At 34.0% G+C, this 20,827-nt stretch overlaps 2 protein-coding genes and 1 pseudogene across 6 annotated transcripts; 1 reads left to right on the forward strand and 2 right to left on the reverse strand.

Moving 5' to 3' along the window:
* Nucleotides 1-3,165: 3,165 nt before the first annotated feature.
* On the reverse strand, nucleotides 3,166-6,411 carry LOC115955437 (annotated as a pseudogene).
* A 2,002-nt stretch (nucleotides 6,412-8,413) lies between these two features.
* LOC115957496 (probable amino acid permease 7) lies at nucleotides 8,414-12,852 on the reverse strand. 5 transcript variants are annotated; one of them, XM_031075748.1, is made up of 9 exons: nucleotides 12,665-12,852; nucleotides 11,967-12,109; nucleotides 11,349-11,456; nucleotides 11,021-11,254; nucleotides 10,801-10,894; nucleotides 10,335-10,549; nucleotides 9,848-9,981; nucleotides 9,471-9,698; nucleotides 8,414-8,904 (listed from the first exon to the last, which is right to left on the reverse strand). In XM_031075748.1, the coding sequence occupies exons 3-9, from the start codon at nucleotides 11,416-11,418 to the stop codon at nucleotides 8,503-8,505; spliced, it is 1,377 nt and encodes a 458-aa protein (XP_030931608.1). In that variant the 5' UTR covers nucleotides 11,419-11,456; nucleotides 11,967-12,109; nucleotides 12,665-12,852; the 3' UTR covers nucleotides 8,414-8,502. The 5 variants fall into 5 exon arrangements, with proteins under 5 accessions (XP_030931608.1, XP_030931607.1, XP_030931610.1 ...); XM_031075747.1 differs by having other exon boundaries at nucleotides 12,648-12,852; XM_031075750.1 differs by lacking the exon at nucleotides 12,665-12,852 and having other exon boundaries at nucleotides 12,011-12,596.
* A 5,029-nt stretch (nucleotides 12,853-17,881) lies between these two features.
* Nucleotides 17,882-20,567, forward strand: LOC115955440. Its single transcript, XM_031073562.1, has 6 exons — nucleotides 17,882-18,847; nucleotides 18,935-19,174; nucleotides 19,258-19,518; nucleotides 19,822-19,911; nucleotides 20,228-20,321; nucleotides 20,437-20,567. The coding sequence occupies exons 1-6, from the start codon at nucleotides 17,882-17,884 to the stop codon at nucleotides 20,565-20,567; spliced, it is 1,782 nt and encodes a 593-aa protein (XP_030929422.1).
* The last annotated feature ends 260 nt before the right edge of the window (nucleotides 20,568-20,827 follow it).

A 20,827-nucleotide genomic window follows, 5' to 3' on the forward strand; every position in this document is an offset into this window, starting at 1 on the left:
TCCAGCGGATTGTTTCTACCATCAATCTAGAACGGATATATGTAAGACTAGTGTGCATTTGGCATGGCTTAAAAAAACTAGCTTTTTTACTATTTAACTTATTTTTACTATTATTCATGGGTCTCACTGCACTTTTTGATATTATTCATGAGTCTCACTGTACTATTTTAGTTATCTTTTAGTTTTATTTATAATATTTTCAGCAAAAAGTTTTCAGTTTCAACTAAATAAGCTGTTCTTAAATAGACACTTAAAACTTAAAAAAGACGTTAACGCATTAAGAATAGAAAAAGAATTAAATAGACGTGTTGAGTGGTGGAGCATAAACTGGGACAAGAACTTTGAGACAGAGGATGCACATTCGACGCAACTAATTAATTTTCTATTCTTTTATTTCTTGCTCCTAATACATGCAAAACAAAGATAATATTGAGGACCATAATTTGACTCCCTACAACCACTCTAAAAATAGGCATATAAAACGTAATATTAAATGCAATAAAAGATTTAAGTGTGTCTTTCTTATCACCAATATATGTTTATACTAATAAGAATAATAATAGTAAGTTCGGTTTTATTCTAGAGTCTAGAATGTTTGCTAATGCACAATTGAGTAAAGAACTATATATTTGTTACTGGCTAATTTGATCTTAGATGCTTGATTTGGTGAAATGGAGATCAAAATGTCAGTCTCACCTCCCTCCTGTAGGAATCTTGTATTTTTCCTCTCCTCTTGCTCTTTTGGAAACGCAAATATATAATCAAAATTTTACTAGTGTATACTTAATTTCTAATTGTAAAATCTAAAAAATTTTATATCTGAAGTAATCATGAAGATTTTATAATTTTGGGTATTGATTTATCATTAAAAGAATACGCCAAATTCTTCTCAAAAAAAAAAAAAAAAAAAAAAAAAAGAAGAAGAAGAAGAAGAAGAAGAAGAAGAATACGCCAACTTGCTCACTTGTCATGTGCTTCATCATCACAACAACGTCCGATATTTACCTATATTCATCAGGCCACTAGTTTAGCCATCCATTGGCCATAGCTACTATGTCTTTCATACCATGATAAGTTACCACTTCCTTGCTTTCGTTAAGGATGGACATAGGCCCAAGTCAGGCCATTTTATTTGGTAGAGAATATGAATATATATCCGCCCATTCTATTTGGTAGAGAATATTTGCCCAAAGATTGAGAGAACCGGTCAAATTTCTCAAGAATTCTTTGATGTCAGACAAAATCTACCATTAAACTTTTGTTATTTATTAATTTTTGTATTTAATTGGTATTTATTTCATTCTTTTTAGGAGTATAGAACGTTGTTGTTGTTGTTGTTTTTTTTTTTTTTTTTTTTTTTTTTTTTTTTTTTTTAAGTAAAATTAGAGTTATTTATTTATTTATTATATTTTATGGTAGGGTATTAATTAAGATCTGTTTTAGAATATATTTTTTTGGTCTGTCAAGTTTTATGAAACCTTTAAATAAGTCTGTAAGTCTATATATATATATATATATATATATATATATTTTAACAATTCAATCATTCAAATTAATAAATAAATAAATAAAACACAGTTTTTTTTCTTTTTTTCTTCTCTATTTTGTTTCTCTTGTAGATTCTAAACCTATCATCTTATGGATTCGAGGTTATGTTTCAAGCAAATATGTTTGGTTTCTTGCACATTGAAATAGATGTATTCTGTTTCTCATAGTTATTATTCCACTACATTATTATTAGTGCCAAGGTAAGCTTCTTAGTTTCTAACATCTTTTATTTTTCAATCCTTCATCCAAAATTTCAGTTTCTATCTTTAGTTTTTGCTTGTTTTGCCTTCTGGTTGCTTTCATTTATGTTTGAGTAGAGTTAGCAACATTCCTAGGATAGAAATGTAGTAGAATTAGGGTTCTGCATGCTTCTATACGGGGTACATATGCATAGACCAAGCCTATGTACACACCCCAGAAACCACAATTCATCGTGCCTTTTTGTTACCTAAATATGCATGGGTGCTGGTCCTAGCTAGGTACAGATGTCTTCCTCTTTCAAGTTCCTGAATGAATACATGATCATGGTAGATAGTTGGAAATGCTATAAACATGTAATTAGGGGGGGACCCTATTATTAGGGACCCCATTTTAATGTATAATTTTTGAGATCCTTTGTACAACACATGGAATTTCTCTATTTAAAGACGTCATGCGTGCTTAGGAGGGATCTCACTTAGGGCAATCCATAGAAAATGGCTAGGAGGTACAAGTGGAGGCTGATCCATCGACCAAAAAGATTTGGATGCCTGACATCTTTCCACGTTCATATCTCAACTCCAAATTCATAATCTGGTTAAGTTGGACCTTTGCATGAGGGTCAAAAAATGGTTCTTGGACCAATAACCAAGTGACAATTCCAATCTTCACCCAACCTTTGAGTTAATGGCATATTTCTAGGCCAGTATGTCAGGATGGGCCCACACCGGGTAGCACCTCGAGAAAACCATTAATTTTGCAGACATGGCATTCACGGTCCGCACCTTAGGGCGTTCATAACTATTTGCCGAGGATAACACTAGCATTCATAATGCATCCTTCAAAAAGTGCGATGTTCAAATGGCCACAAGTTTATTACTGTTAACAATTTAGAGTCAGTGGTTTCAGATGATTGACTCCCCTATGTTTAGCCATTTACACAACCAGTATTGAATAGAAGATGGAATAACACAATCCGTGCGGATCATAATATTATATCCAAACCATACTGCCCTTGCAAGTTTACTAAGGAACAAGTGATCCAATGATGCTTCTCCCTGTTGGCATAAATGGCAAGTGATATAAAAAACAACAGGTTATAAAAATTATTTAAAAAGTAGGAAGAAGAAGAGATTTGACTTGGAACCAAGGAAATGGAAAATATATGTATGAAAATGGAAGTTGGGTTACATTACTTCTGCATGTAGAGGAAAATGTTATATAAGATTTCAGCAAATGTAAATAACATTTGAGCAAAAACAAAATTTCTGCAGAGTCAATAAGAAGATAAGTTATGATTTTTTTACAATTTTTAATTTTGATATAAATTGGTATTACCTGATATCCCCCCACCAAATGTATGAAAGATTGTTAAGAGTGAAAAATCTCATTAACTTGCTTAATGATACATGGCTTTGATCCTTATATACAATCAGAGACTAACTAACTAACTTAACAAACATCTTAACAGAAGAATAAAGCACACACGTGCACACTCACGTGCATTACTAAAGCTATTTACAAGACTGACTAAACTACACACAGTTTAAGCTATATACGATACAAAGACCAAAGCTTCAAGCCGTTTAACCATGAGTATCTGCACTTCTATAATTCTGCTGTGACCCTTCTTGCTGTGCTGAGTCTTCTTGCTGTTGCTGTTGCCTTGATCTCTGATAAAAAGAAGAGCAATGCAAGCATTAGCAAAATCAATGAGAGCATTATCGGGACTGAATTCTGTCAACCGGTTTCCTAGTTCAGCATTCCCTATAATCCTGAAAATGTACTAGCCTTCTCCATGAAAATTCAGCAATGCCTACATCAAAAGAAATAGTAAGTCCAAGCTTTATCATACTTCGTGAATCAATAGCAATCTTTAGACGTGCATCCTCCTTTCCATTACGAAAGGACTCAAGTGCAGATTCTAGCTCAGTCTTGCACTTATATAAGTCCTTCAATCGAACCAATCAAGGCAAATAATGTCACAAGCAAGCACATGATGCTGAAAGTTCGAAGCATAACCCACTTTGTTGTCCAAGCTCCAATTTTCCTCTGCTTGAAGTACATCTCCACAGGAAAATATATAGATAAGGGCCAAAATTTCAAGCCTCCATATATTCCCATAACCTGATTAAAGTATGGGAACATCATTGCAATTCCTGTCGTTGATCCCATATAAACACTCCGGAAACACAATCTGAGAAGATTTAATCTAATAACTGGCAGGGAGTAATGGAAATTTCAAAGTGTGATTATTATTTAAAAATCCGCTACTTGGGAACTTCTTGGCAAACCCATCTTTCAACATTTGCAAACAGTGGCTGACTGAAAATCTGTCAACATAAATAGAAGCAAAAACACAATGGTAAAACCATGTTATAACAGTACAATTACTGTATATGTTGACTATATCTACAGTACTGTTGTACATTTTGCATTTCTTCTAGTGATACAAGTAACAACAATTATAGTCTTGGCCACAGAGAGAAACATAACTAGGGCTTATTCCTTGTAATGGCAGGGAATTAAGATGGCAACAAGAATTAGAAGATTTAAATGTGACAAACGTAGCATATAAAGTTGTACCTGATATCCTCCTACTAGATGAAGCACAACATAAGCGTTAGCAAAGTCAATGAGCTTGTGTGGTTTAAAGAATTCGAACACCATCAAGAAGTTCCCAGGTGAATCATCCCCAAAGGCTGCATATCCAAAGCCTCCACAGCTGAGGTAGAAGAGGGTTGTAACTATGATCGCTATTGTTGAGGCCTTTTTCATTGTCTGGTTTTCTGTTGGAGGTGACTTCAAAGTATCCTTCATGTTTTGCAAAATGCATCATATATATCAGCCTCTTTGCTATTTTAAGTACTTGAATCATTATATACATAATGCTTTTTTGAAATGGATTTCTCCCATATGAAACCTTAACATGTCAAACCTGTATCTCAATAAGAATGAGAGGGTATGGATTGGCAAATGCAATGCCTCCCAGTGCTTGAGACACCAATCATACTTTATCAGTTGCGCTAGAAGTTGAGATTCCTCCAATGCTGCCTTTAACATATCCATCTCCTGCAATATTTATGACAAGAAAATTATTATCTTTGGAAGAAAAAAATAAAATAAAATAGAGAAACAAGAAAAGAATCACTACTAAGTTTCTAATCCCTTGCAATATCCCCCCTCCTCTTTTTCAGTTTATGAGGTACTATCATTAGCTAGATAATATACTAGTGAATTCACTAGCATACCTATAACTTTTGCAAGGCCGAGTCCCAATCTAATGGAAGAATAGGTGAAGGACATGGCTGTAGCAAGAATCGATAACCATTGTATATTGCGGAACTCAGGGATCTGAGAGAGTACAATTTGGACAACTCCAAAGAGTAACATATAAGTGGTATTTCCAAAGTTACATGCAGCCTCGTGCCCTTCTTTGTGGTAACAGTTTGATTTCTGAATTGCTCTGCATCCATAGTGAGAAAAAAAAAAGGGAGACTAATAGAAAAGGTTTGACTACGTAAATCATAGAAGTGCCAATTCTATGATTTTGGATGACACTAACAAAATATGAAATCAATATTCAACATTTCAAACCCATGTTGCATTTGGTTATATAAAATCTTTCTGGAATTCTAATATCCCAGATGACAATTTTTTCAACAAAAAGGCATATAATGTGATTCTATATTATTAAATGGTTATGATTCTTGAAAAGCTAAAGCCAAAACTACTATGCTCAAAAATCAAGTTGGGACTGGGAGGAGTAGCTTAATAAAGCTCATGCTGATAGCAGATGTAATTGTATAGGCAATGCCTATCCCAAATAAGCTTAATTGCACCAAGATGACACACACCCGGGTGTTCCTTTTTCCGGAAATCCATTTTAAGCATCAACAATCATTCTACTTAGTGGGTTTTTTTTTTTTTTTTTTTAAATGGTGAACACAGAGTCTAACAGATTACAAAGCAAAGCTCAGTGAGCAATGAAATTAAAAAATAAATAATAAATAAAAAAAATAAAAAAGAGTACAATGAGTAAAACATACCCCAACTCCGAGACCGGCCACTCAAACAAGGTTCAAAGAATTTAGGATTTCAATTGAAATATGGATCTCTCATCGTTCTACTTAGTTATTTAATTATTTTATAGCAAATGAAGAAAGTAAACTTCTCTTTCTTTTGGGGATGATTGGACCTTTTTCTTCCACTCATGAAGCTGATGGCGTAGCTCATAATTCTACTAAGTTATAATAAATTTTAAAGAAAATGGTCAGCCTATCTTTTACAGGATTTGTATAAGATATTTGGTTAAAGCCTACCTTATATATGAGTAATCAAATTATCTTTTAGTTTCATCATGGAAAAAAATAAAGATTGTTTTCTCTTGGGCATAACTACAACCAAATTTAACAATGGAGGATAAGAAGCTTACCTAAACTCATATGGACAGCTTCAAGGTAGGACCAATTTCTACCGGGACCATATTCAGGATCAGGAAATCAATAGCAATTGCAGAAAAGGAATGTAGAAATAAAAGTGATTAAAACAAAGAACAACATGGCCAAAGGACCTGCAATCCACCCAAGTTGTGCCATGCTCCATGCTAGTGATGGTACACCTGATCCTATCACCCCAGTTATTACATGTTCTACTGCTGTCCATATGTTCCCTTCACAATTCAATTATTCAATATTAAAAAATCACCCTTAAGGTTTTTTTTTTCAAAAGTGAACTTCAATATTTCCCATCTCATTCTCTCATTATTCCATGGAACATAAAAACTACATTGGCACATAAGAAAAAAATAAATAAAAAATAAAAAATAAATAAAATAAAGAGTGAATTTTTAATTCATGGGAATTTTGATAATCCTGAAAAACAAAGAAGTTTGAAGCCCTTGAATCTTTATTCATACAAAGCTCTTTTTGATCATCACGATTGAATTTAAAGTAAAAGAAGGGTAGAGGCAAGGGTGAACTAGCAAAAGTGAAAATAAACCAGTTCTCTTGAGAGGAAGATCTGCTGGTTGAGTTTGTAATAAAGGGGTCTGATTATCTGCAGTTTTTTCTCCCATGGCCTTCAGTTCTCACTTTTGTGAAGAACCCACCTGAAAGAAATTGAATTCATAGCTGAAATTTGAAAAAATGATATACTTGGCCCGGTGAGAGATTCCATAAGGAAAAGAAAAAATTCAATGTCCCAATTTTGTGTTCGAATGTAGAGTTTATAACTTTATACTATTCTGTTGGAAGCTTGTTCTTAAACTAGTGCCAATGATAGAGATGTATAATGTTAGTTGGCTTAATTTGGATACTTTTTTCGAGTTTAAATTGGATTCTTTTTTCGAATTTTAATTAATTCTAATTTCAAGAAATTTTTTTTATTTAAGTCTTTATCTTCTGTCTCATTAAACCATAGATGGCTTAATCTTAAGCTAGATTCAATGAGAACTGTTTTTCAAACAAAAATTAGGAAATACGAGACGTGCATAAGCCTAAAAAACTTTCTTAATGAAATATTCTTTAATTTCATGCTTCTGATAGAAACAAATGAGATGATGATTTTTGATCTGTTCATGCACAGTGCCTGCAGATATATATTGTTAGAAGTATTTTGGGATATATTAGAAAGTCATTTGAGATGGTTTGGTCATATGGAGAGGAGAGTACTTAATTCACAAGTGATAAAGACTGAGTAGATTCAAATTGAAGGAACAGAAAAATATAGAGAAAGACCTAAAATAAATTTCCTAGAAGTAATAAAATAGGGCATGTCAATTTGAATTACAGAGGTAAGAGAGAATGATTTTGGATAGGATAGAAGGACGGGTAAGAATGCATCTGGTTGACTTAGTCTATTGAGGATCCATAACTGACTCCAAAATTTGGGGCTAAGAGTGCGTTTGGGAAGCGCGTTTTGCGCTTTCCAGCCACACGTTTGCGTTTCAGTTTTTTTTTTTTCCCAGCCGTAACTTTTTGACTTTTCTTCTGTGAACAGTGCTCTCATGCACTATTTATGGGTCTCACAAACTACACTTTTCAACAACTTTTTCATTAAAAATGGGTCCCACGGTACTATTCACATATTTAAAAATTATTTTGCTACAATGTTTTTCAGTTTTCAGTTTCAGTTTTCAGCTGTATCCAAACGGACCCTAAGGATCGGTTATTGTTGTTTTTAGGATATATTGCAGGTTACAATTTTCACCCCCTTTACTATACCTTTGACAATTGCTGCATTTTGCATGGAGTTGCATCTATGTTTCATTAGTATATAAGCTTAGTTAGATGGCTTTCATTGTGCATATCACGTTAAAATAGGTGGAGCTATTCTACATTGATCTTGAATGCTTTACTAGATGTCAGGGAGATCACAAAGCCAGTCTTGCCTCACTCCAAGAAGAGTTCTTTCCTCCTTTTTTTGTAGAATTTGTGGGTTTTCATGCTTTATTGGAAATGCAGAACAAAATTAAAATCTTACAATCTACTTAATATCTAATTGCAAATTTTGGCCACTTTATATGTGAAGCAATTGTGGAGGTTTTATAATTTTGTACATTGATTTGTGGTTAAAAGCCACTACAAATTAGTATTGTAGTTGTGGATTGCTTAGGGAAGAAGCTGAGAATTGCAGTCTGAAAGCATTACAGCTTAAAGCGAAATCATAGCACCCTGAAAGCTTGGATTATAATTATGGTCATTGAAAGTATAATACATTGTCTTTTTCCCATTCATTTAGAATTACAGTAATGCCTCAGCTCAGTTTGGCACTTATAAGTCCTTCAAGTGACCCAATACAACCAACTACTGTCACAAGAAAGCAAACAAAGCTAAATGTCCTAAGTACAATCCATTTATTTGTCCAAGCCCCTACTTTCTTTTGTACAAAGTACATTTCCACAGGGAAATATATAGTCAAAGGCCAAAAGGTCACGGCCCCTAACAGTCCCAAGACTAAATTGAAGTACGGGAAGAGCATTGCAATTCCTGTGGTTGACACAACGTATGCAGTTCTGAAACATAGCCTGAGAAGATTTAACTGAAAGCCTGGCAACAGTGGGAATTTGAAGGTGTAGAAATTATGTACAAAGCTACTGTTTGGGAATTTCTTGGCAAACCATCCTTCAGCAAATGCAAAGATTGGCTGACTATAAATCTGAGAGATAAAAAATATGGGGAAATGAATATTGTAACTACAAGCAAGCCAAGGATGCATAGAAGTAACAAAAATTCAGCACTGCCTACATTATGGAATCGAAGACAATGGGTAATCATTACTTAGTTTTTTTTTTTTTTTTTTTTTTTTTTTTAAAGGATGGATTTGACTAGGAAAGAAAGAAAAGGAAAACATTTGTCTTAAAATGGAAAACCTGATATATTGTTTTGAATAATTTTGAAAAGTTGGGATACAATACAGTCAATAGTTATGCATGCCGGGGAAAATGTTACATAGGATTTCAATCTTGCTCAAGAAGCCTCTCTTAAAAAAAAAAAAAAATTACTTGTTGCATAAACCATAATACCTTTTGCCAGTGAAGTCAGGAAAATGTTAGATAGGATTCAAGAAAATTTTCTTTTTAAAAAAATTTGATGCATAAGCCATATTACCTTTTGCCAGTTAAAAGTGTCAAGAACATTTGAACATAAACAAAATCTTTACAAGGTCAATGAGAAAGTAAGTTATGGTTTACTATTTTGAAATTCTATGTTAATGGGTAGTACCTGATATCCTCCTATCAAATGAAGAACAATGCAAGCATTAGCAAAATCAATGAGCCAATAAGGTTCATAGAAACCAAATCCTGTCAATAGGTTTCCTGGTGTATCATTTCCAAAGGCTGCATATCCAAAGCATCCACAGCAGAGGTAGAAAAAGGTTGTGACAAAGATTGCAACCATTGAGGCCCTCTTCATGGTCTTGTTTTCTGGAGGAGGAGACTTCAAAGTGTCCTTCATTTAACAAATTTCACAATTCATTTAGATACTAAATTATATGAGCAATTATTTATTTATTAATAAATATATAATGTTTACTTTAAACTTAAATTTTCTTATGCTTTTGCTTATAAAATAATTTATTAAGAGATAGTTATCCTTACCTGGATCTCAATAACAATAATTGAGTATGGATAGGCAAAAGCAATGTCCCCAAGTGCTTGGAAGACTAACCATATTTTATTAGCAAGACTAGAAGCTGGGACTCCTGTAATGCTCCCCATAATCTTCCCATTTTCTGCAATTACATACATTTCTATTACCCTCCATCTGCCCGCTACATTCAGACATTTTTTTCTTGATGAAACTAGTTGGTTGCATTAGGCTTGCTCATATGAGTGGAAGCCTTTTTTCTTTTTCTTTTTTGCTGAATATATTTTTTTGTTTTACAAATTTGAAGTGACTTGAGAATATAAAATTCAAAGCTCTGATTTTCTATCATTTTTATAGGTTATCTCAGCAGCCTGATGGTGTACTACAGCATCTTAGTGAATGAAACATCTTTTCCTTCTACAGAATATAGCTATAAGTGATCAAAGGGTTTGTGTTTTTTTAGTAATTGACAAAAAGAAGGCAAAACCACAGACATACCTATTACTTTTGCAAAGCCAAGTGAAAATCCAATAAAAGCGTAGGTAAAAGACATAATTGCAGCAACCACAGAAAGCCATTCCATGTTATGGAAATCTGGAATCTGTGACATAACGATCTGAATAAGTCCAAAGAGCAGCATATAAAAGGTAGCCCCATATGCACATGGAGCTTGGTGCCCTTCTTTGTGATAACAGTTTGATCTCTGGATTGCCCTGCATATATATCAAAGAAAGAAAAATATAAGAATTAGGAAGAAGGCAATAGCTGAGGAAGAAAAGAAAAAATGTGGATTATAAACATAGCTGAGGAAGAAGACAATCATTATAAAATGAACATCCAAAGGGGAATTATTTGAAATTAAAAAATAAAAAATAGAAGAAAGAAAAGATAAATAAAGAGAGATGTGCAGAGACAATTTCTTAATTCAGAAATTTCTGTTATGATATATTCTCAGTGGAAGTACCTCATACTGGTAGCTGTAGTTATTACATAAGCAATACCAGTCCCATACAAGCTCAAATATTGAAGCAAACCACAAAACCACGTGTGTTTTCTTCCTGAACTTTCACTAAACCAAGTCAGGGTGCATATAAAACATAACAATCTTTGTAAAGCATATCCTAAGTCAAAGATTATATAGAAACTTTAAAAGAAGAAGGGAAAGAAATTGGTGCCTATACTACCAAGATTCACTCTAACAGCATCCATGTAAGAGTAGTTTCGTGTTCCGGTTATGGAGTCAGGACACCTGTAACAATCGGAAAGGAGGAATGCAGAAACATAGGTGACAATTGCAAAACAAAGCAAGGTAACTGGCCCCGCTATCCATCCTAACTGTGAAGTACTCCAAGCCAGAGACAAAACTCCAGCGCCAATAACAGCAGTAATGATATGCGCTACACAACTCCACAAGGTTCCTGATTGTGTTGCCCACAAAAGGCACTGAATTCAACACTGAATTGGAAGTAAATTTAAAACAACTAGTGGATGGTCCTAGAAAAAAATCTTTACCAGTTCTTCTCGGATGCCCATCGTCATCACAGGAACCATTAGCTACTTCAAAAGAGTGTCGGACAGCCATGTTTATTCAACTCAAAAGAAGGCCACAGAATTTGATACCTGTATACCCAATATAAAAGGCCCAAGAGGCTAAGACACAGAACATTATGCCACAAGCCAATATAAAATTCCCCGGACACAAAACACTATGTCACACATACATCAATGCATAAAAAAATACCATGCTTGTGACAGCTAAAATTTTATGGTGCTATATTGTGATGGACAAATATAGCTGTGGCCTTTATTATGTGATGGACAAATATAGTTAGCGACCATTAGTGATCTTAATGAAGGCTTCTATAACATAAGAATGTTCCATTAGTTCTATGAAGCTATGAACATCACTTCTTCACTCTTAGAGAAGCTTTAAATAGGTCCTAAGTGAGTGCATGCATGTGTTCGCATTTATGTATCAACATCATTGATCAGGTGATTAAAATTACATGAGAACTCGATCATGGCCACATAAGCTTCATCAGTTGTGAAGTGTTCCAATGATTCTAGAAAGCTGTAAAAGACAATAAAAGAGTTGCCAGCTACTTGATGGACTTTTTGTTTGGTAAGTACCTACTTGATGGACTAGTAAAAGGAGAAACCAATCAAGTACTTGCCACTCTTGTACTTGATGCACCCCAATTTGACAATCGTTTGAATGCTGCAATAGGAATTAAAGCCATCCCAGCTTTTTTGAAGCCATGATCAGTGAGATTCTGCAAGGTTAGACTCACAACTTACAAGGCTGTTGCAAGGATAGTTTCTCAGCATAATGAAGATATATAATCTCATTTAGAACCTAAACAATAATGGAGAAATTGACTGTCATGTTCATCATGGAATTTTCCTTCCCTCTTTATTACTTTCTCCCTACTTTATTTTGAATCAACTAGTAGCTATGAGTGGGTGAGTGATAGTATTCTTTTCTAACAAAGTAAATGATTGAAATCAAGCATAAATTTTTCCCTTTGCATTGGAGAATACTCCAATAGCTAATGTCCAGAAAAAAAGGCAGTACCCCTTTTCTCATAGAAAGTTTGACACACAATCTCTTTAACTGATACTGATTCAAACATGACACCATTTCTAAAGGGATGTTTCATCCTTTTTTTGACTCTTGTTGCTGTGTTTGTTTCCTCGATACACCTAACATGACCTTTCACATCATTTGCAAGTTGGGAAACTTTGGACTTGCTTTCAAGAATTTTTAAATCTAACTAGAAAAAGGTAAAACAACATGAAGGAGACCCTCACCCTTTATTCAGTCCTACCTCCTACCCTTCCTTTGCACAATATTACCAGAGTTATGCTTCTGATCCTGAGCTGAAAACACTGACATGGGTCAGGTTTTTTTACTTCAATTTCCCAGGATGAACTGGGTGTCCTAATGTAACAAGAAACCATTCAGCCTTTGCATTTTATGGTTTTAGTAAGATACTAGGAAAGTACAGGAATTGGGAAATTAATGAAACTAGTAAGTTCTAGCAATATGACACCCCATTATATATACTTGCCGACATGGCTTACATATACACCACAAGTATTTCTTATCCTCTTATTTAATACTGATTCCAAGTATCTTATTGTTACACATAAACAAGTCACCAGCATCTTCTCTAGTATTTATGAATAAGCATGGTGACACAAAAATTTTCACTACTCTTATGTAGTAATTGGAACACAATAAAAGTGTTGTCATTAGTGATAGGCCAAGAATATATTGACCTCTTGTGATAAATTAACTAATTAATTAGCCAAATTAATTAATTAATTCAATTAACATGTAACACGTGTGATAACACAAACAAATCACCAACTAAGTTAATATGCAGTGGAAAATAAAGTTGACACGGTGATTTGTTTACGAATGGGAAAAACCTCCTAGGCAAAACCCCACTAGGTGATTTTAAGGTCACCACTCCCGAGAATCTACTATTATCACAACAAGCGGTTATAAGTAAAGGAATCTCAGTACCTTATACCAACTTACAATTAAACCCTTAACCTAATACCCAATTGGACTTGTTCTGTAGTGACAATCTCTCCTCTCAATGCACGGCTCACAGTACGTGATTAACCAATCGATGCACGGATCCAAATACACTAACTACCAAATTGAGAAAGATGTTGACTGCAAAGTTCTTCAATTTATCAATACGATGAAAATCATGAAGCTCCTTGGTTACAAAACCCTATAGCGTACAAACTCAGCAGCTTCTTCAAGAGAAATATGAACTAGGGCATATGTCTCCGGTCACAATATGCTTGTGAAAATCTTTTGCATTAAGTTGCATCAACTATGACAGCCCTTAAAATAATCTTTATATATGTTTAGGGTTGTGAGAAAATAAAGCCTAAACAAACATACATAGATTGGTGTGAAATCAGATCTAAAAAACTGATTTTCGTAAATCTCGATAGATAGGTTATCTATCGAGCAGCTGTCAAGCATCGGGCAAAAGCTGCATTTTAAATCTCAATAGATGCTATCTGTCGAGCTAGCTGTCAAGCTTTAAAATCTAGTACTTCTTCACTTGATTCTTAGACAGATTTGCATGGCTTTAACACTTAAACTTGAACTCTTGTTCCTTGAAATATTAAACACATCCTAAATCTACCCAATTACAAGTAAGGTACGTTTTGTCAAAGGATTAGTCAATTCTAAATAACATATGTTCCTGACATGATTCACATATGTCCTAATATTTAATGATATCATATAAAAGTGATATTATTCTACTCAAAATTTGACACCTAAACAAGTTGTGAAAAAGCTCTTTATTGCAAGCATATCTAATCTTTTGCAAAAAGCAATTGATTCTTTGGTTAAGAAGACACTTCTTACTTTAAACATCAGTCCAGAAGCTAGTGTTGATATAAATATAGCATTTCCATTATTTAAAAAGAAAAAAAAAAAAATATATATATATATATATATATTATTTGTACACCAATCTCCATAACACACCTAGTTAAAATTTTTATTTTTCATTGGCTACTCGACCTTTGTACTTTTATTTGTTTCTAGTTTCTACTGTCACATTCACACTCTCTGCTGCCGTCTCACTCACACCAAGGAAATTGGTCGATCGGTAGGTTTGGGAGCATGTTGACAAAAAGTAAGGGCCCATCCCATGCTCAAGATTCCATCCAAATGAAAATTCTTAATTGACCCTTGTACATTATTTATTTTCTTCGGCAATACTAATCTCATTCTCATCCTTTATGTTTTGTCTTTTTTTCATTTCAAAGATCCAATTTTGCGGCTGGCGGCCAGGCTCAAATCCAGCTGGAAACTGACACGGCCAAGGCCCAATAAGTTACAGTGTGGGACTAGAAACAAGAGATTCTGATTTCCATAGCCTAAGAAAATTATTGTGTACTCTCGAAGTACCATAAATGCATATTTTTTTCTCTCACATAAATGATGGGTCCCACTAATTAAATTCATAGTGAGATTAGTGGGACCCACCATTCATGTGAGAGAGAAAATTACGCATTTATAGTACTCCGGAAGTAGTTAAAAATTTTCCCACGACCTTCGGAAGTACTTAATAATTTCCCAGGGCCTAAGTCCCTAGAGCTATCTTCATCTTCATTTCAATGCAACAAAATAAATGGGCACGTGTGTAGAAAAGTTATTATAGTTATGGTTTTTCTCCTCTTATTCTTTCTTGAAAAAAAAAAAAAAAAGCTACCGATAGCATTGGTTTAAAAAATATTTTTTTATGAGAAAAGAAAACAAAATGTATGTAATTGATTTTTTTTTATATATATTTCTCATAAAAATGATATTACAACTTTCTTAAAATGATTCATTAACAAATTCCTTAAGGACAGCCATTAATAGAGCTCTTCCTTTTTTAGAAGACGAAAATATCATTTTGGTTCCTATATTTTGAGTGCACAAACATTTGGATATTTTTGTAATAGCTAATTTGGTCCATGTTAGAAAAAATAAATATAAGATTTTAATGTCATAAGAAAAATGTAATTTTATCAAGAAAGTACCAACATTATGTTGAGAATTTGACATATTTGTCAACGAAGCAACTTCTGTGTCTACACAAACCTTTGCTCCCAAAGCATCACCCAAGTGAACTAAATTAGACAAAGAACTAAAATAACTTTAGTATAATAATATAAAAAATAAAAATAAAAAAATTAGCACATCATATTGAGCTAAAATTAAAGGTATGAGATAATGATTTTGCATAGGATAGAAAGACGGAAAAGAATTGTTAAGTCTTGTAGTGTTGGCTAATACCATGACAAATTTCATTCATTGTATTTGCATTTCAATATTTCTTTGTTTCTATGTAAATTTTACATGTACTAGGCTTGAGGTTTGAAGCAAGGTTGTTAAACCCGAACCGGACCGTACGGTCCGACCAAGAAACCCGTGAACCGTTCAATTTCATGGTCCATTTAAGGTAAGGAACCGTTCCATGCGAAAAAAGCATGGACCCGTTCGGACCGTGGTCCAACCATCCGGTTCTGTGAACCATGATCGGTTCACACGGTTCGAACAGTTGCCTTGTTTCAGCCTTAAAACGGTGTCGTTCCACCTCTTCCCCCCCCCCCCTCTATACGGCGTCGTTTGGAGCATTCATTTAACCCTCTCTCAAAAATCACTCTCGGCCTCTTCCTCACTCTGAAACCCTCTCTCTCTCAATCACTCTCAGCCTCTTCCTCACTCTCTCGTCTCTACCTCTCTCCCTCGTCGTCGTCGCACTGTTGCAGCTCAGCCCAGATCTCTTCCTCACCCTCTCAAAGTCTCAATCACTCTCTCGTCTCTGCCTCTCTCCCTCGTCGCCATCGCACTGTCGCAGCCTAGATCTCTTCCTCACTCTCTCAAAGTCTCAATCACTCTCTCGTCTCTGCCTCTCTCCCTCGTCGCTGTCGCAGCTCAGCCCAAATCGCAGCTCACCCCAGATCGCAACTCACTCTCTCACGCTCATCTCTGCCTCTCTCCCTCGTCGCCGTCGCAGCTCACTCTGTGCCTCGTCGCCATCGCCATCGCCATCGCCATCGTTTGGTACTTTATTACCTCTAATTTGCTTTTTCTTTGTTAATATTTGAAAGTTGATTATGGATGATGATATAGATCTGAAGTGTTGGTGTGTAAATTGATTTGGGTCAATTGAAAATGTTTATTGTTGAATTTTTTGATTGTGGACTTCTTGGGGGTGTGGGTAAAGCTATATTATTAACAATGTTTTATTTCTAATCTTTTTCAATTATCTATGTCCGATAATTTTATCATAGATTTGAAGGTTTGTAATTTTAACTCTTGGATTTGAAGGTTCTTGTTGAAGCTTAGAATCATGCTCCTACTGTATGTGAAGACAGGGCTTGTGATATATGTTTCTGTCTGCCAAAATCACTTTGTTGTGTCTGCAGCTTCTTGCTGCATGTTTTTTTTGTATTTTTTATTGTTGTTGGTTTCAATAATATTTACTTCATTCATGTTCTTGGTATCTATATTTTTTTAGTTCTTTTGTGAAATTCAACTTGGCTATTTGTTACATTTGCTTTACTGTTGTGATTTCTTGTTTTAATCCAATTGAATTTATTCATTATTGTATCCATTATTCTTTCTGCCATAGTTGTAACCTCTAGCTCTATCACAAGATGAAATAATCTCTTGAATGGTGTTCAATATATTTAAATTCTATCATTCTTCTTCTAAAAAAAAAAAATTAACAATAATTATAATAAAAAGCTTGTGAATTTTGTGTATGTGTTAACTAGAAATTAAATACATAAAATACTTTTTTACGTTATGCAAATGAAGATGCAATATGTCATGGTTAATATTTGTTTAAGTCCTTGCATAAATGAGAAGTTGATTTGCACTAGAATTATATATTCAAATTTCATGAGTAATGAAATACTTAGAAATCATCTGTTTTGGTATCAACTCTTGTAAATGGTTTAATCACTAATTTGTCCATGAAAACACTTTTAAAAACTAGAATGCATAGATAGTAACTCATCCAAGATTTCATTAACATTTTTCTCTAACTTGTCCATTGAACCTATTTAGAATACAATTAATCATGATATTACAGGGTTGCATATTTATCATCATGCCCATATCAATTGTAAATTTATTTGTGGAAAGCTTTTTGTTTTGTTTTGTTTTTTTTTTTTTTTTTTTTTTTTTCTTCTTCTTAATCTGTATTTTCATGTTTAACAATGGATTTAGTTGGATGAATTACGTATTGTTTGTCTTGGTTGTTTGTCAGAATAGGTTTCTAATTTGTATATTACATTATTCTCAAATTTTTTAGGTGCTTGAAGTTTATGGTTCTCTCTATATCAGCACCTATAGATCAATTTGTGATTCTATGACTCTATGACTTTGTGTATATTAGTTTGTTAATTTGACTCTGTGTATGAAGTTGTGATTCTTTGACTATCTGTATTTCAAAAATTGATGGGTCTATGTGTGTTTAATTGGCTGTTTAGTCTTTTAGATTAAAATGGAAACAGAGACCAGGTCTACTCCATCACATGAAGTTGATTCCAATGTAATGGAGTCTAGCTCAAGAGTAAGGGAAAAGGTTGATCCGGCTTGGGAACATTTTAGCCTTGGGGTGGATGAGAAGGGACGGAATACTTTTACATGTGTGTATTGTAGGCAAACATATAAAGGTGGGGGTATTAATAAGATGAAAAAACACCTTGCAGGGATAAAAGGTGATATTGGATCGTGTAAAAAGGTTTCTCATGATGTGAGATACCAAATGTTGGAATATGTGAAGGAGTTTGAGTTGAAAAAAAAAGCTAAGAAACAACGTCAAGAAGAAATGTTTAGTGTGCCTTCCACAAATAGTGATATGCAAGAAGATGAAGATGTTCAAGAAGTATTTAGTAATGGATTGCCAAAAAAACCTATTTTAGGTAAAAGAAATGGTACAAATCCAGTGGATAATTACTTTGCTCCAAGAACTACTCCAGGAGATCAACCTGGTCTTAAAAGTGTGTTCCAAAGTAAAGAAAAGGTGAGGCAAGCTGATATGGCTATTGCAAGGTTTCTGTATGACAATTGCATTCCTTTTAATGTAGTGAATTCAGTGTACTACCAAAGGATGATTGATGTCGTAGCTGCTGCTGGTCCTAGTTACAAAGGTCCATCTTATCATACTGTACAGGTCCCTTTGTTGAGGGATCAAAAGAAAGAGGTTCAGTTATTGGTTAAGTCACGACGTAGGCATTGGGCAGAAGTTGGATGTACACTTATGGTTGATGGTTGGATAGATACTAGACATAAGTCATTGATTAATTTTGTTGTTTATTGTCCTAGGGGAATGGTATTTGTAAAATCAGTTAATGCCTCAGATATTGTGAAAAGTACCAGAAACTTATTTAAATTGTTTGATAAAGTAGTTACATGGGTTGGTCCAACAAACATAGTTCACATGGTTACTGATAATACTTCCAATTATGTATCTGCTGGTAAATTGTTATGTGAAAAGTAAAAAACTATTAGTTGGTCTCCTTGTGCAGCACATTGCCTGAATCTTGTGTTGCAGGATATGGGAGACATGCCTCATGTGGAGAGACTCAAAAAATGTGCATCCAAAGTTACAATTTTTATTTATAATCATGTGGCTTTAATTGCTTGGTTGAGGAAGGGACCTGGTTGGACAGATATTGTACGTGTAGGAGCAACAAGATTTACTACTACTTTCCTTTCATTTGGAAGTCTTCATGTGCATAAGCATGACTTGCAAGCCTTAATGACTAGCAAGTTCTTTGTGGACAATAGATTGGCAAGAGAGTCAAAGGCAAAAGAAGTAGTTTCTATCATTTTAGATATTTTTTTTTTTGGGATGATATTAATGTTCTTGTCAAGATTTCATCGCCACTCATTTGTTTGTTACGAATTGTTGATTCTGATCAAAGGCTTGCAATAGGATATGTGTATGAGGGCATGCATAGGGCACGGTTGGGAATCAAGAAGATCTTCCGAATGAAGAAACACTTGTACAAGTCATACACTTCAATTATAAAAAACCATTGGGACAAACATTTGCGTAAAGATCTTCATGCTGCTGGATATTGGTTAAATCCTGCTTTTCAATATGGTGAGGAGAATTTTTGTCGAAAACCAACAGTACATATGGCTGTTTTGGACTACATTGGGACAAAATATGATGGTGACAAAGAAAAGATAATTAAATTTTCAAGACCGTATTAGGAGTTTTGATAGAGATCTTGCATTGTCAACAAGCACAACCACTCATCCAGGTGAGAAGTAATTACTTTACTTTAATACTATAAACAAATCTTAGTCTTTTTTGTTCATGTTGAAAGTTAGTTTTGTCACTATAGTTAGAATAATTGAAGTGATTATTGAATTGAAAGTTTGTTTGTTTATGTTGATTAATATTAGATTATGTTATGTTATGAAAATCAGATGAATGGTGGAAGTTGTGGGGTGTTGATGCTCCAAACTTGCAAAAATTGGCAATTAGAATCCTTAGCCAAACTTCCGCCTCTTCTAGATGTGAGTGTTGTTGGAGTTTATTTGACCAAATACATTCTAAGAGGAGAAATAGGTTGGAGCATCAAAGGCTCAATGATCTAGTGTTTGTTCATCATAACTTGCGATTGAGACATAGGTAACTAAATGGTATATCTTGTCATTATATTAATTTTTAAGAAGTCGTTTATATAATGTAATTGTTAGTTACTAATTATGTTCAGATTCCAATAATGAGCATGACATTTTATGATGCAGGCTTTACAACAAAAAGTTTAATTTTGACTCCATTGATTATGCAAGTATCGACAAAACTGATTTTTGGGTATTTGTGGAAAAGGAAAACCCATATCTTAGTTATGAAGAGTTGGAGAATGCAATTTATGAAGAGGGTGCATATCCAACAAGTGCAGGGCCTTCTTCTAATATTGAAGGTTAGTTTATATGTAAACAATTTGATAACCTATAGTGATTTTTCTTTTATTTTTTTCAAACTTGTGTAAACATTATAATGATTTTTCTTTTTATTTTGTTTAAACTTGTGTGTAGAATCTATAGATGATAGCAGTGAGGTTGAAGGAATTGATTTGGGAACATTTGGACAACCTGTTGGCCCTCCTCCTGGATTTCCAGGGAATGATGATGAGCATGATAACTATCATGACATTGATGATTTATGATCATACTAATTCTATTTGAACTTTGAAGTTCTATTTTGTATTTTAGAGATAGTTTCTATGTTTTTTTGTAAGACACAGTGTGTAACTTGAAGTTTGAAGTTTTATTATTGTTTTTTAGAAATAAGTTTTTATGTATTTTTGTAAGAAACAATGTGTAGTTGTGTTTGTGTATTATAACTTGGAAAACATTATTATGAGAAACAAGGCTGTACACAATGTGTAGTTGTATTATGAGAAACAATGTATAGTTGTATTATGGA

This window comes from Quercus lobata, chromosome 8 (genome assembly GCF_001633185.2).
Source record: "Quercus lobata isolate SW786 chromosome 8, ValleyOak3.0 Primary Assembly, whole genome shotgun sequence".
In the NCBI taxonomy this organism is placed as follows: domain Eukaryota; kingdom Viridiplantae; phylum Streptophyta; class Magnoliopsida; order Fagales; family Fagaceae; genus Quercus; species Quercus lobata.

Coding starts and splice junctions, on each gene's coding strand:
- LOC115955440 (XM_031073562.1), top strand. CDS start 17,882: ATGGAAACAGAGACCAGGTCTACTCCATCACATGAAGTTGATTCCAAT. Junction 19,175..19,257: donor TCTTTGTGGACAATAGATTG/GCAAGAGAGTCA, acceptor GTTCTTGTCAAG/ATTTCATCGCCACTCATTTG. Junction 19,519..19,821: donor ATTTTTGTCGAAAACCAACA/GTACATATGGCT, acceptor TATGAAAATCAG/ATGAATGGTGGAAGTTGTGG.
- LOC115957496 (XM_031075748.1), bottom strand. CDS start 11,418: ATGGCTGTCCGACACTCTTTTGAAGTAGCTAATGGTTCCTGTGATGAC. Junction 10,550..10,800: donor ACTACAGCTACCAGTATGAG/GTACTTCCACTG, acceptor ATATATATGCAG/GGCAATCCAGAGATCAAACT. Junction 9,982..10,334: donor TGGCTTTGCAAAAGTAATAG/GTATGTCTGTGG, acceptor ATGTAATTGCAG/AAAATGGGAAGATTATGGGG.